General features: G+C 33.5%; 1 protein-coding gene across 2 annotated transcripts in view; it reads left to right on the top strand.

Annotated features, from left to right (window-relative positions):
• The first annotated feature begins 3,217 nt into the window (after nucleotides 1-3,217).
• ptbp3 (polypyrimidine tract binding protein 3) overlaps nucleotides 3,218-13,723 on the top strand; it is a 119,037-nt gene continuing 108,531 nt past the window's right edge. For both annotated transcript variants that reach the window (XM_068223913.2, XM_009305171.5), the window contains exon 1: nucleotides 3,218-3,317. In XM_068223913.2, coding sequence (XP_068080014.1) covers nucleotides 3,314-3,317 — 4 coding nt within the window. In that variant the 5' untranslated portion in view covers nucleotides 3,218-3,313. The remainder of the gene's footprint in view (nucleotides 3,318-13,723) is intronic.

The following is a 13,723-nucleotide window of genomic DNA, read 5'->3' as shown; positions in this document are numbered from 1 at the left end:
AATAATAATGATTTAAATTAATTAATTTAACATTTTATTTTAGGTGGAAACAGAGATCGCTTGTTCGGGCTCTCGGCAAGTTTAACAAGACTTCTCTTTCTCGCCCTCTAGTGTTTTGGAAGGTTGTGGTCAAGGAATATTTATTTATTTTTAATTGATTAAACAGCTTTTCTTTGAAAAATTGTCCTATTTATTTTCATTGATTAAAAACTCCACTAATATTGGTGAAAATAAACACATATTTATGAATAAAAGCTCTCTAAAACTTAAAAGTAAGCTATACACACACACACACACACACACACACACACACATATATATATGGGGCGACACAGTGGCGCAGTAGGTAGTGCTGTCACCTCACAGCAAGAAGATCTCTGGTTCGAGCCTCAGCTGGGTCACTTTGCGTATCTGTGTGGAGTTTGCATGTTCTCTCTGTGTTCGCGTGGGTTTCCTACGGGTGCTCCGGTTTACCCCACAGTCCAAAGACATGCGGGAGAGGTGAATTGGGTAGGCTAAATTTTCCGTAGTGTATGAGTGTGAATGAGTGCGTGTGGATGTTTCCCAAAGATGGGTTGCAGCTGAAAAGGCATCAGCTCCATAAAAACGTGCTGAATCAGTTGGCGGATCATTCCGCTGTGGTGACCCCGGATTGGTGAAAAAGAAAAGGAATTATGCCGAAAAACAATTTATATATATATATATATATATATATATATATATATATATATATATATATATATATATATATATATATATATATATATATATTATATATATACTGTATATATGTATAAGAATATGGATATGTGACTTGTTCATTCGTATAGTTCTTGTAGATTCTATTAATTTAGATGATTATAGACTATAGTTAAATCAATGTAATTGATTTAAATACTTATTTTTTCAATATTTATTTAAATTAATCATATATTTAAATTTTTGTTATTTTGTTAAATTTAACCTCTCTCTCTCTCTCTCTCTCTCTCTATATATATATATATATATATATATATATATGAAAAATCAGAATTATTAAATTTAATAATTAATTTAATTAATTTAATTTAATAAATAAAATTTTTTTTTTTTTTTTTACATTTCTCAAATTATGTTTAACAGAGCACAAAAAAATTCACAGTATGTCTGATAATATTTTTCTGGTGAAAGTCTTATTTGTTTTATGTCGGCTAGATTAAAAGCAGTTTTTAATTTTTTAAAAAACATCTTAGGGTCAAAATTATTAGCCCTTTAAGCTATATATTTTTATGATAGTCCACTGAACAAACCATCGTTACAATAACTTGCCTAATTACCCTAACCTGCCTAGTTAATCTAATGAACCCAATTAAGCATTTAAATGTTACTTTAAGCTGTATAGAAGTGTCTTGAAAAATATCTAGTCAAAAATATTTACAGTCATCATGGTAAACATAAAATTAATCAGTTATTAGAAATGAGTTATTAAAACTATTATGTTAAAAAAAACTTCTTTCCTATACACAGAAATTGGGGGGGAAAATAGACATGGGGGATAATAATTCATGGGGGCTAATAATTCTGACTTTAACTGTATGTGTGTGTGTGTGTGTGTGTGTGTGTGTATATATATATATATATATATATATATATATATATATATATATATATATATACAGTTGAAGTCAGAATTATTAGCCCCCTTCGATTTCTTTTCTTCTTTTTTAAATATTTTCCAAATGATGTTTAACAGAGCAAAGACATTTTTACACTATGTCTGATAATGTTTTTTCTTCTGAAAAATGTCTTATTTGTTTTATTTCGGCTAGAATAAAACCAGCTTGGACTTTTTTATGAACCATTTTAAGGAACAAAATTATTAGCCCATTTAAGCTATATTTTTTCTCTATAAACGACAGAACAAACCACTGTTATACAATAACTTGCCTAATTCCCCTAACCTGCCTAGTTAACTTAATTAACCTATTTAAGCCTTTAAATGTCACTTTAAGCCGTATAGAAGTGTCTTGAAAAATATCTACTCAAAAATTTTTTACAGACATCATGGTAAAGATAAAATAAATTGGTTATTAGAAATGAGTTATTAAAATTATTATGTTTAGAAATGTGTTGAAAAATCTTCTCTTGGTTAAACAGAAATTGGGGAAAAAATAAACAAGCGGTCTATTTAGGGGGCTAATAATTCTGACTTCAACTGTGTATGTATATATATATATATATATATATATATATATATATATATATATATATATATATATATATATATACAGTTTACATATTTTGATCAAATTATTTTAATCAAATTTGTATTTGAATTTATTTTGTATTTTGTTATAATATAATTTATTTTAATCTGGTTTGATTTATTATCTTTTACAATATTTTATTTTCTTAGATTTAATTAGTTAACATGGTTATTTTGTCATTTATATTTTTGCAATTTTTTTTATAAAACGTATTTTATATTTTGTTTACTTCTATTTCTCCTACATTAACACTCCTTTGTGGCCCCATGGGGGCCCCCGGACTCAAGTTAAAACCCTTTGAGTCAAAGCACTGCGTTCAAATGACTACTTCAACTTCTCACCGCACTGAAATAGTTTACATGTAGCCTATGAATGTGCGACTACATGCATAAACATTTTATGTAAGCACAAGACTGCAGTTCAGCCGGTCCAACAAGTGAAGCAAGTTCTTACATGCTTCATGTACACACACGATACAATCTTCACCGCCTTCGAGCGACAAGCTTATAAAAATGGACATTAAGTTATTTAAAAACACGCCGCGTCACATTAATTAATAACTCAAATAATCGTTGATGAGTTTATTCTGAATAACAAAATAGATGTCTCGACTTCGAAGCTCTTAAAAGCTCTTTTCTAAAGGCTTCATTAGCTTAATTAATAAATATATTCCAGGAACAAGATTACACGAGTGCTGAAACTAACATCAAACGATCCCACAACAAAGCACGCGCAAACGGTGCGCGCGCACAATTCACTGCGTAATAATAAGCACATATACATGAACATATATGAGAGCTTAAAACAAAACAAAAATATTACGCGGCTCTTCAAAGGTGTGTCTGCTGAAAGGGGGAGGCCATTTTGTACAGAGAAGCGTCTGTACGTGTGTGTGTGTGTGTGTGTGTGTGTTCGCGTCAGGAGCAGGAAGTGTGTGCGTGCCTTTGTGCTTGAGCGAGTGAATTTGTGTTGGGGAGTCGAACTGTAGTAACAGCAACACCCGTTTCTTCATTTCCCTGTGCTTGCATTGTTATTTCACCTCGCCTCTGTTTTGCTCTGTGCAATGGATGGGTATGTGAGTTTACAATACGTCTTACTTGTTTGTTTTTATTCCTTACACCACGCGCTTTTTGAGTTGTGTGCTTTTATTGAGTGTTTGCATTATTGTATAGTGATAATAATAGCACGTCAGAAATGGCATGGGAGGAAAAGTGGGGGAGGGAGCAAAACGCTGGAGATGCTGTTTACTTGTTTTCTGTTTATTCAAATGCAAATATGAAGTGTCAGTCTTTCACTTTCTGATTTTGGGGTCTGCATTAAAATGATGATGAGCCCGCCGCTTGTGTGATGGTCGCTCGCTGTTGTTGATATGCAAAATATGGGCGTATATAGCATTATGATCAAAGTTACATTCAAGGAAGTGGGTTTGTTTGGGATTCATATTTTTGTGTGCGTGTTGTTTTTGTTATACAATCATCCCTGCTTTGCTTTTAGACTTTGCTGTTGTGTATCCGAACCATGAGCTGTAGGTGAATGTATCCAAGAAGTGCTGAGAATTAAGGAAATAAGAGCTCCTCATGTGCTGCTGCCATTTTAAAACCACGAAGGGGCGTTTCTGGAGCGATTCTGTCTAGAAAACGGTGTTTCCTGACGCTAAACGCGACTGCTTTCGCCCACCATCGCCCTGAACTGGGTTTTATGTGTGAATTGTGAAATAATAACGCGGCGGTTGTGTTTTATATCGCGAAATTAGGTTTAGCGACTTTTTGCAGAGCCATAAACAGCACGCGTCCATTGTACGCAGTCGCGCGTTTACAGTATGGCGAGCACGAGCGTTTTATTTAGCGCATACTTTCTCTATCATGTGTGATTAAATGTCATTGTTTACACTCGTGTGCGTGGCCAAAGATGAAGGCTGAGGACTGTGTGGTGCACTGGTTATATTTCACCCACTTATTGTTGTTGCTTTCATTTGACTCATTTCCTCGAATCGATTCCTTTGAGCAGTACTTTTCAAAACAATCAAATCAGAGATTCAATACGTCACGCGCGCGCGCTCCCTGACATATTTGATGGTTTTATGCGCGCAATTAAAGCATGCAGAAATAAAGGGTGTTGGTTATCTTTGTAGCATGGGTCTTGTGTCAGATTTATTTATTGCATTGTTAATATATTTAAAATATAAATCGTATGCATTTTTATTAAATTATCATAAAACACCCCATCTCATAATTATTAACGCTTTAACTGCATGCTGTACCAAATGGTTGACCATATATTGGCTGTTTTAAATAATGACTGTTAAAGTCATTTAAAGAATGACTGTTTTAATAAATGGTTTACACACACAGCATTGTTGATTTACAAAAAAATCAATCAATCCTGTTGCACTACTATGCTTGATTTTGGTTAAATTGTGAAAACATGTTAAATGATAATCTGAAAGATTTTGTCATACTTCAATAAATGAAGATAATTTAGTTTTCAAAAATATATATATTTTTTATTTTAAAATTGGTTTAACACTTCATATTTTCAGATTTTTCATTGTATGCCGGTGTTTTGACCATACACCAACATTTCAACCATTTGGTAAAGATTGATATTTTAGAAATTATAGGGTGTGTTGGAAGAAAGGTACATCGAGTGTGTAAATTAGCGACATTAGGAGTTGAGAAATACAATCCCAAATTTAGTTGCTTGGTGGGGCAATTAAAGGGTTAATAATAGCTTTTATTATTGTAGACTTTTAGTTACCATATTTTAAACCATGATTTTATTAGTCAGCATATTTGAATATTTCATATTTGTATAATACATTTTTTACTACAAATATCATGGGTTAACTATGCCTAATATTGTAGCAAAATCATAAATTAATTGGACCATCATTCTGTTTTTTTTATAGTAAAACCATGGTTAACTTTAGTTAAAGCAACGTAACAATGTTTTCTATTTATTCATTACATTAATTTTAGTAAATATTGATTTATAGTAGGGCTGCAATATGTATTGTTTCAACATCTATATCGCAATGTGCCCATTTGCAGTAGTCACATTGCAAGATATGTAATGTTGAGTTAGAATTATTTTTAACCAAAAGCTACACAATTGTATTTAATTATGGTTTTTATATGGAATTTGTTTGATTTATGCCAAACATTCTTGTCTTCATTGTCTTGTTTTTTGTCTAAGTGTCTACTTTTCAAAGCGAAAACAAGATTATTTCACTTACCCCACTGGCTGATAGGCATGAGACGATAACCGTTTTCAAGGTATATCGTGGTTTGGAAAAAAGGGTTTTCTGCGTTTCTATGGTGTATGTAAGATTTGTTAAAATAATGTTATGACAACAGTATCTCCAGCAGAAAAGATCTCCAGAGATGCCGTTTTAAGTTGTGAAGAAGTCTGTGTTTTTGAATCTAATGAAGAAAGCAAGAAGTTAACGATTTATTTGAATTAGTAAGGTTGACATGTTGATTGTTCTAAAATATTCTAAATGTTTCTCAAAATAGTTTTTTTTTTCTGCATTCAAAGCAGAAGTTTTTTCCCCATATATTTAAAAAGAATATGTTATAAAGCATTAATTACAATACCATAAAACAGTGATATTTTTATCCAAGGTTACCATACTGTCAGAATCTTTGAATCTCATTCCTACTGGCAGATAATTTAGCTTGTTAATAAAAAATCTCTTAGTTTTGACTTGTTTATTCTGAAAGTGAAAACTAAACAAGTTTTACTTCATTTAAGAGCTTTTTGATATTTGGACTAGAAGCAGGACAAAGCAAGCTAAGAAAAGCAGTATTTTTAGCAAATAGAGCTTTTCAAAGCATCTTGTGAAACTGTAATCATTATCACAATATTTATTGCAGAAAAATAAAATATCTCAATATCCAATATTTTCAATACAGTGCAGTCCTAATTTATAGTATTATAAGTTACCATGTTTTTTCTTGTTTCTTTTTTGTAAACAAACCATGGATAGTTTTCAAAAGCACTATCCATGGTTTGTAAGACTGGGCGATTTGGCCTAAAATCTAAATCTCATTTAATTGAACATTTTAACTCGATTACGATTAATGAACAATTATTTTATTTATTTATTTATTTAAAATAATTATTTTGCCCCTTAGTCCACAAGTTTTATATGTCGTATGAAGGCATCTCTGGTACAGCTTCCAATGATTGTCAGTGTAGTGCAAAGGCTCAAGAATAAGTCCATAGTCCTACTTGATTCGAGATCAGATGTGGCCTTTAACAGAGCGAGGTCAAGTCAAGTGACACATAGGGAAAGTAATTGAAAAAAATCATCCTGGAAAAGTTAGATCGATAATAGGTTCTGAATGTTTCCGATTAATTGCCTAGCCCTAATTTGCAGTATTATTTAGTAGTATTACTGTATGTCTTTTCATCCCATTTGTTAAACCCTCATCTCATTAGTTCCTGACTCATAAATAAATCATGTCCTAACGTCTTGATATGCTAGCTGTTGGATGTACATCCAATGTATACTTATTACTACAGTGCATTATGATATTAAATAAGTGCACTCAATAATGCTCAGTCCACTTTAGTTTCAGACAGCACTAAAAATAGTTTTCCACTCAAATAGTGCACTATAAAAGTGTTAACACAGACTGATTTTTTTTTTATTACAGTCATGGTTTTCAGTTCATATAGCCACTGACGTCTGTATCAGTTCATCCCAATTCCTGCAAAAAACAGCACTGAACCAGTTAAACCGATTCTTCAAAAAGATCAAACTCAAAATTAACCATTTGATCAGGACTCACTTGTTATATATGATTCAATCAAAAGGGTTATTCCAGCTTGAATTGCGCAACAAATGTTTTTGTAAATGCTGAACTGCTTAATTTTCTCGTCCACAAAAATCATCAACAAGCAAACAAACAGCAGCAGTTTCACATTATAGCACATTACACCTCTTCACCTTTGTGATGTGCTCATTATCTTTCACAGATTGGTTGCGATTCAGTTGATTCTGTCGTACAGTATAGCTAGTAATGCACATAAAGCACGGTTGCAGCTCTACAGAAGTGAAAGCATTAGATAATTGTGCATTATCACACTCCCGGGGGATTTCCACCATCAAACAACTCCCACATCTCCCCAGTGTGGGGATTACAATCTGCTTCTAAAAGACTCAACACCCATTTCTCACTTCGCCTCGGCGTCTCTCAATGGCTTTTAATAAATGTGGTCACCTGGATGGGGGCGGCACTGAGGGCTTCAGTTTGAGTTCTTTTCTAGCAGATCTGGTAATGGTGATATCAGCCAACTGTGATGCAATGGAATGGGGCTTGGTGTTGTTTTTGTTAAAAATGACTAAATATAGCCTACAGATAATGTTGTTTGTTAATTCGACATGCAGGTTTATATAGTACGACTAGCTAGTCATGAATTTTTCCACATTTTAAAGCAGAAGTAGGACAGGGGAAAGGAAGGTAGTTGCTAAAATTCTAAATTCAACACTGATTGCAGCCCAAAGCTTAAAGGGATAGTTCACTCAAAAGTTCTGTCATCATTTATTCATTATCCACTCGTTCCAGACCTGCTTGAGTTTCTTTTTTCTCTTGAACTCAAATGAGGATATGCTGAAAAATGTGTGAGAAAAAAGCCATCGACTTTCATAATATATTTTGTTCCTACTGTGGATGTCAATTTTATTCTTCAAAATATCTTTTTTTGTGTTCCACAGACTAAATAATTTTATAAATGTTTAGAAGAATGTGTCAATGGAGAGGAAATGTTCTTTTTTGGGTGAATTATTCCTATTGAGGCTGTTTAGGTACACTAAACAATTATTCAAATCTTACAAGACTTTCCTAATGTAGATTTAAATGAATAGATTTCACCGTTTATAATAAATAGATTAAAATGAACAGATTTCACTGTTTGGCTTATATATTGTGTGTTATGTCGAGATGTATGGAGTCAGATTAGTGTCAAAAAAATAATACATTTACAAAATAAAATTCATACATGACCAGCATAATTCATATTCACAAAATACAATTTCTAAATTCGAAACACTATTCATAAATGCAACAAAATTTGTGATATTACAAGTAAAAATCATAAATATTTTCGCCAAATGAATTGGATTTGCATATTTATGAATCGTGTTTTGAACTTACAAACTGGATTTGTGTATTTTTTTGAATGGTGTTTTAAATTTATGAATTGGATTTGTGCATTTTTTTGAATTATGTTTTAAATTTATGCGCTGGATATTTGTATTTATGAATCATGTTTTGAACTTACGAACTAGATTTCTATATTCATGAATCCTGTTTTAAATTTACGAACTGGATTTGTGTATTTTTGAATCACGTTTTGAGTTTACAAATTGGATTTGTGTATTTTTGAATCGTGTTTTGAACTTACAAACTGGATTTTGTAAATTTGTTAACACTTTAACACTTGCCATACAATTTACGATGTCGAAACATTGGCTCTGCGAAATATGCGAAGTTCACCCACCTTTAAAATAATTTTGAGGCGAAGGTGGAGGAGGAGAGAAAGGGCCATCATTGCAGCTTGCACCTATGGTTTATATGGTGTCCTCCACCTTTCAGAGGAATTTGTGTGTACGAGAGAGATCTCAGGTCTGGTGGGAGCAAATTGTGGCGATTGACCACTTTCCTCCTCCATGTTTCCTCTGTTGTTGTTTACCGTGTCAGTGTCTCCACACACTATCTTCTAATTTAGCCGCAGAGAAGCACCACATTGTCGCTAGTTTAATGACGTACAAAACGGAATGCCTCAATAAATCTGATCTGCCTGTTTACATAATAGTTGCATTGTCACGTATCAGATTTGTATCCTTTTGTTGATTGTGATCTCTGAATATCCGAATGCATGCATTTTTTTGTGTATGTGTTTACGCAGTCATAGAGAAGATCTGATCTGTGTCCCATATCAGATTTGATTTTCAACCAAAGTGCTGAATGTAAAGACGTGAAATCTCCCAGAATGTCTCGAGACGTAAGAATAAACAAATAAACATTTGTGCTATTGCCACAAATCGACAAGCTGATCGTCCGTTTCTGCTGTCCTAATCCATTTCAGTTTGAGCGGCACCATGAGTGTGTTTGTTACTGTATGTTTCAGTCTTCTGTCGGCTTGCATTCTGATTAGATAATGTTTCGTTTCTTGTGGTAATCTGCAGTGTGTTTGTCTTCTGAGTTCCCTCCGCACATTGGGATTTGTGTCTCCATCTTCCAGCTGACTAAGCCACTCTTAACCCACCTCACGCCACAGGAAAATCAGAGAAGATGACCTTTGTATCATCAACATAATCGGGACATTACCTATTGTCAAAAATTGGTTCAAAATCAGGCCTATTATCTTGTGATGTGTGCCCAGCCTGAGGTTAAGAGCTGAGCAGAGTTTTAGTAGTGGCCTTTATTTGTGTGGTGACCTATTTGACTGTTCGTTTACATGAAAACAATAAACTAAAAGTGGAAAAAAACATGTTTATGAACAGTTTTACGTACAATGTGTGTTATCCGATTTAAAATGCTGTGTTATATAAATGTTTTGGTTGATATTTTTGACAATAATCAAAATTGACAATTATCAAAAAATTTTAATTAGTTTGAAGTGTTTTTTTTTATTTTTTATTATTTTTATTGGCTTAGACAAAATACCAACTTCTGTACTAATTGGTACTGTAGTTTTCAAAAAACCTTAATTTACTGCCATTTTGTTTACATGCTCAAAAGATATGACTGTGATTGGTTATAATGATCATTGCTTCACTGTCTTCACTGAAAGTCGCTGGGTTCTATTTGGAAGTGCTTACGTCCTAATACCTTCGGATTGTCCCTCTGAAGTCCTCCTGAATTTAAAACAATGTGTGACACCAGACAATTTTCTTGATCATAGGAACCATCAGTTGTATCCTTAATGGCCCAGTTTTGAACACTCCAGTTTAAAATGACATTTCAATATGGCGGCCATGATTATTTTTACTTTGAAATGACATTTAGAAGGCGATATATCCCATTTGGAATGCACCAAATATCTGTGTAAGCCCTAGCAATGATCATTGTAGCCAATCACAGTCAATCACAGTCATATCTGTTAAGCACATGAACACAATGACCAATCAGAAGTGTTGAAGTGTCCACTCATTAGCGCCTCTGAATGCAAGCAACAGTGGTAGTATGTAGTCATATGTAGTGGTAGTGTCATGTTTTAAAAAGAAATTCAGTAGTTATTTGTATCAAAGTCTGTACATTTGTCAACCCTAGTGGCAATCAGAATTAAACAATGATCTACAGTTTCCATTCACTAATCTTAATTGATATTCTAACATTGACATAAGAGCAGTTTTTAAGCAAACTTCATAAGGAAAATATGAGATTTAATTACATTTTTAGTAGTTGAATGCAGGTTTTGAAGTACAGCAATATAGTTGAACTGTAAAACCACCCAAAAAGTTAAGACAATTCAAACCGTTTGAGGAAACTGATTGCTACAAGTTAATAAGAATTCACTTTCAGTCAATTTTGAGTTAGCACCACTCATTTCATTTGATAAAGTTGACTGTTGGGTTTTACAGTGTAGCATTTCTTTATGAACTTTAAGCCTCTAATCCAAATTTAATTACCATTAAAATAAATAAATTAAAATTGTTACAACTGCAACAAGGAGCAAGGAGCAGAACAAAAGACCTACATCAAAGGGGAAAAACATAACAATCAATATTCTGAAAATGAAGTATAGAGAGCGTCAGTTATTTTTTTTACTTTGTTTTCTGAAGTATTTGAATCTTTGAGCCACTTTCTTTACCTCAGAAAGAAAACATCTAAAAGAGGCTCTGCACTTTTTCCACTTACAACAATGATTATGATATTTACCCATTAGTAAAATAAAGTTAACAACATCAGAGAAATAATTGACCTTGTTAAAGTATCGTCCTGGGTGTACTTGAGAACTGTTGTGGGCTATAAACTGGCTTGACCAGTCATCCACAGACCCTGTGTCCTTACTTCAAAAAGGCCCTTATTGTACTCAAAACAAATCAATATTTGTGGGTTTTGGGCACAAAAACCTAATTTGCTATGTACTATAATTATATTAACAGTTTATAGTAAACTTGAAACTCACAAAACGTGAAGATGATTTTTTTACCCAAAGTCAAGAAAAATGTGAAATTATATTTTGTAGTTGGAAAATATAGCCTACACACTGAACAACTCAACAGTCAACATTATCAAATGAAGTGAGAGTAGTGAACTCAAATTTTACTGAAGTTAATTCTATTAATGTGAAATGATTTTGGAATCAGTGTTGAAGGTAACGAGTTATTTAAATACTGCATAACTTCAACTTAAATGGAGTAAGTTCACATTACTCATATAGATTAGTTTTCGAACTTAATTGGTTGTTGCAATTGGTTTCCTCAAACGGGTTGAGTTACAGTGTATTTCAAGGCATATGTGTTTTCTTGCATATGTGTTTTCTTGTGTTTTTTCTTGTGTTTTCTTGCGTTACTTTATTTTTATAACAGTCATACACTACCTACATCGTCAATCCTTATACTTATAGAAGGAAATTAATATGTATTAAGACAATTATTTCAACATAATACATAAACAAAAATTACATTTAGTAAAGAAAATATTCTAAATTTGGCAACAGTTACTACTGTAATGTACAGTAATGCTCAAAAGTGATGTTTGTGGGGGGGGGGGGGGGGGGGGGGGGGTAAATTTGCTTTTGATGACCAGAAGTTTATTTTAGTTATCAAAATATGAGGAACATGTTAAACTGGGAAGATGAAAACACTCAACTGTTATGGTGTCTAAATGATTATTCAAAGAAAGAAACATCAGCTTACCATGGAATATGGATTTATTTAATATGCAAAAATAATAAAAAAAAACCTTTCAGGAAATCAAATATACCTTATGCACAATATAATCAGTTCATATTTCACTGGCTCTCCCTTGCATTTGATTTTAACAGCCTCTCTCCTGCACATTTCTCATGAAGCAAGTTTGCTTATGCCATCACAAATGAAACAATTGAAATGTGCCTGCAAACCAATTGTTATTCCATTTTAATTATGCAATAATATGTTTGGGAATTCTACATCAACACACCATATTGTCTGAATAAATGACAAACATATACATTTTACTAAGTTAGACATCACTTATGGCCTCTAATGTATTGATACTTAATTATTAAAATAAAGTTTACCCTATTTTAAAGGAAAAAAATCATAACCTTTTATGCTTTTAGGCATTTTTAATACATTATTGCCGTGTAAACGTACCCTCATTTACTTACAAAATGTGTACTTTATTTTATTTCATCCAAACAATGCACTATTTTTGTTTTTTTTACTCTTGCACATACAGGATTCTTGCCTTCTGTCCCGCATGAATTAGAAATGATTGCCGCTACGGTTCATTATAATGCATTGTAACCTAATCACAATAGCTCTGAAGTGGAAAGCGTGTGACGGGCACTTTGTGGGTGATTCATCTGAGACATTTCACTTTTTCGTCTAACGCTGTCTTCAGGAGGAAACGTTTCATCCTGCCAGTATACTCCTGAAAAGTCTGTGCTGCGATAATTAGGCAAAGTGTGGGGTGCAGGAATAACTAGCGAGCTGCGACTTCCCTCAAAGCTCTGTGTGGATGTTGGGGAAGTTCCCTTTCTAGATTGAGGTGCGTTACATCATGAGCTTTATGCCCATGCTTCCTGTAGAGTATGAACAAAACAGCCTTCATACTTACTGCTGCATGAGGGGTTTCAGATTCAGCCGTGCATCTGCTAAATGAATGTTTACATGACAATGGTGTACTAAAAATGGCAATGTTTTTTCTTTATGTTTATGAAAGCGTTTTCTTACACATGACAGTGTTGTCAAAACAATGCCTCTTTAGATGGATCTGCAAAATATGAATCAAAATGTTGTGTTATGCGCGTCAGGCCAGTAGGTGGTGATGACACTTAGAGAACAATGTAAAGAAACACTATGCGCCTGCACCAATTTGGTCCTGTAGTCAAGCATTGTTTTTTTGTGGCTGAAAAGTGCTCGCACATCCCTATTAACTGAACATGTAATTGCGTGTAACGTCACCATTTAAAAAAAAATCAAATTTTTTGTACATTCACATTAGCAGCGACTTTGTGGTCTTTGCTCTTGAGTTGCCACCTGCTGCAAACGCAGGTCTGTGTAGATCTATACAGCATGAATACAACCAGCCTCTGAGTGAGCTGAGAGAAGATCATGTGAGTTCTACTCGTGCTCCTATTGGCTGTCGCTCAAGAAAGTCGCTCTTCATTTGAATAAAGTTGATTGATTCTCAGCTTTGTCGCGTAGCTCGACATGTCCACCTGGTCGCTATCTGTCACTATCACTTGCATGGATGGAGGCCGCCGGAAGTCACTCACTCTCCATTAAAATGAACGGCAGCTTGTGGCCATTA

Source organism: Danio rerio, chromosome 10, assembly GCF_049306965.1.
Source record: "Danio rerio strain Tuebingen ecotype United States chromosome 10, GRCz12tu, whole genome shotgun sequence".
NCBI lineage: Eukaryota > Metazoa > Chordata > Actinopteri > Cypriniformes > Danionidae > Danio > Danio rerio.
This window is presented reverse-complemented; position numbering and strand designations above follow the sequence as displayed.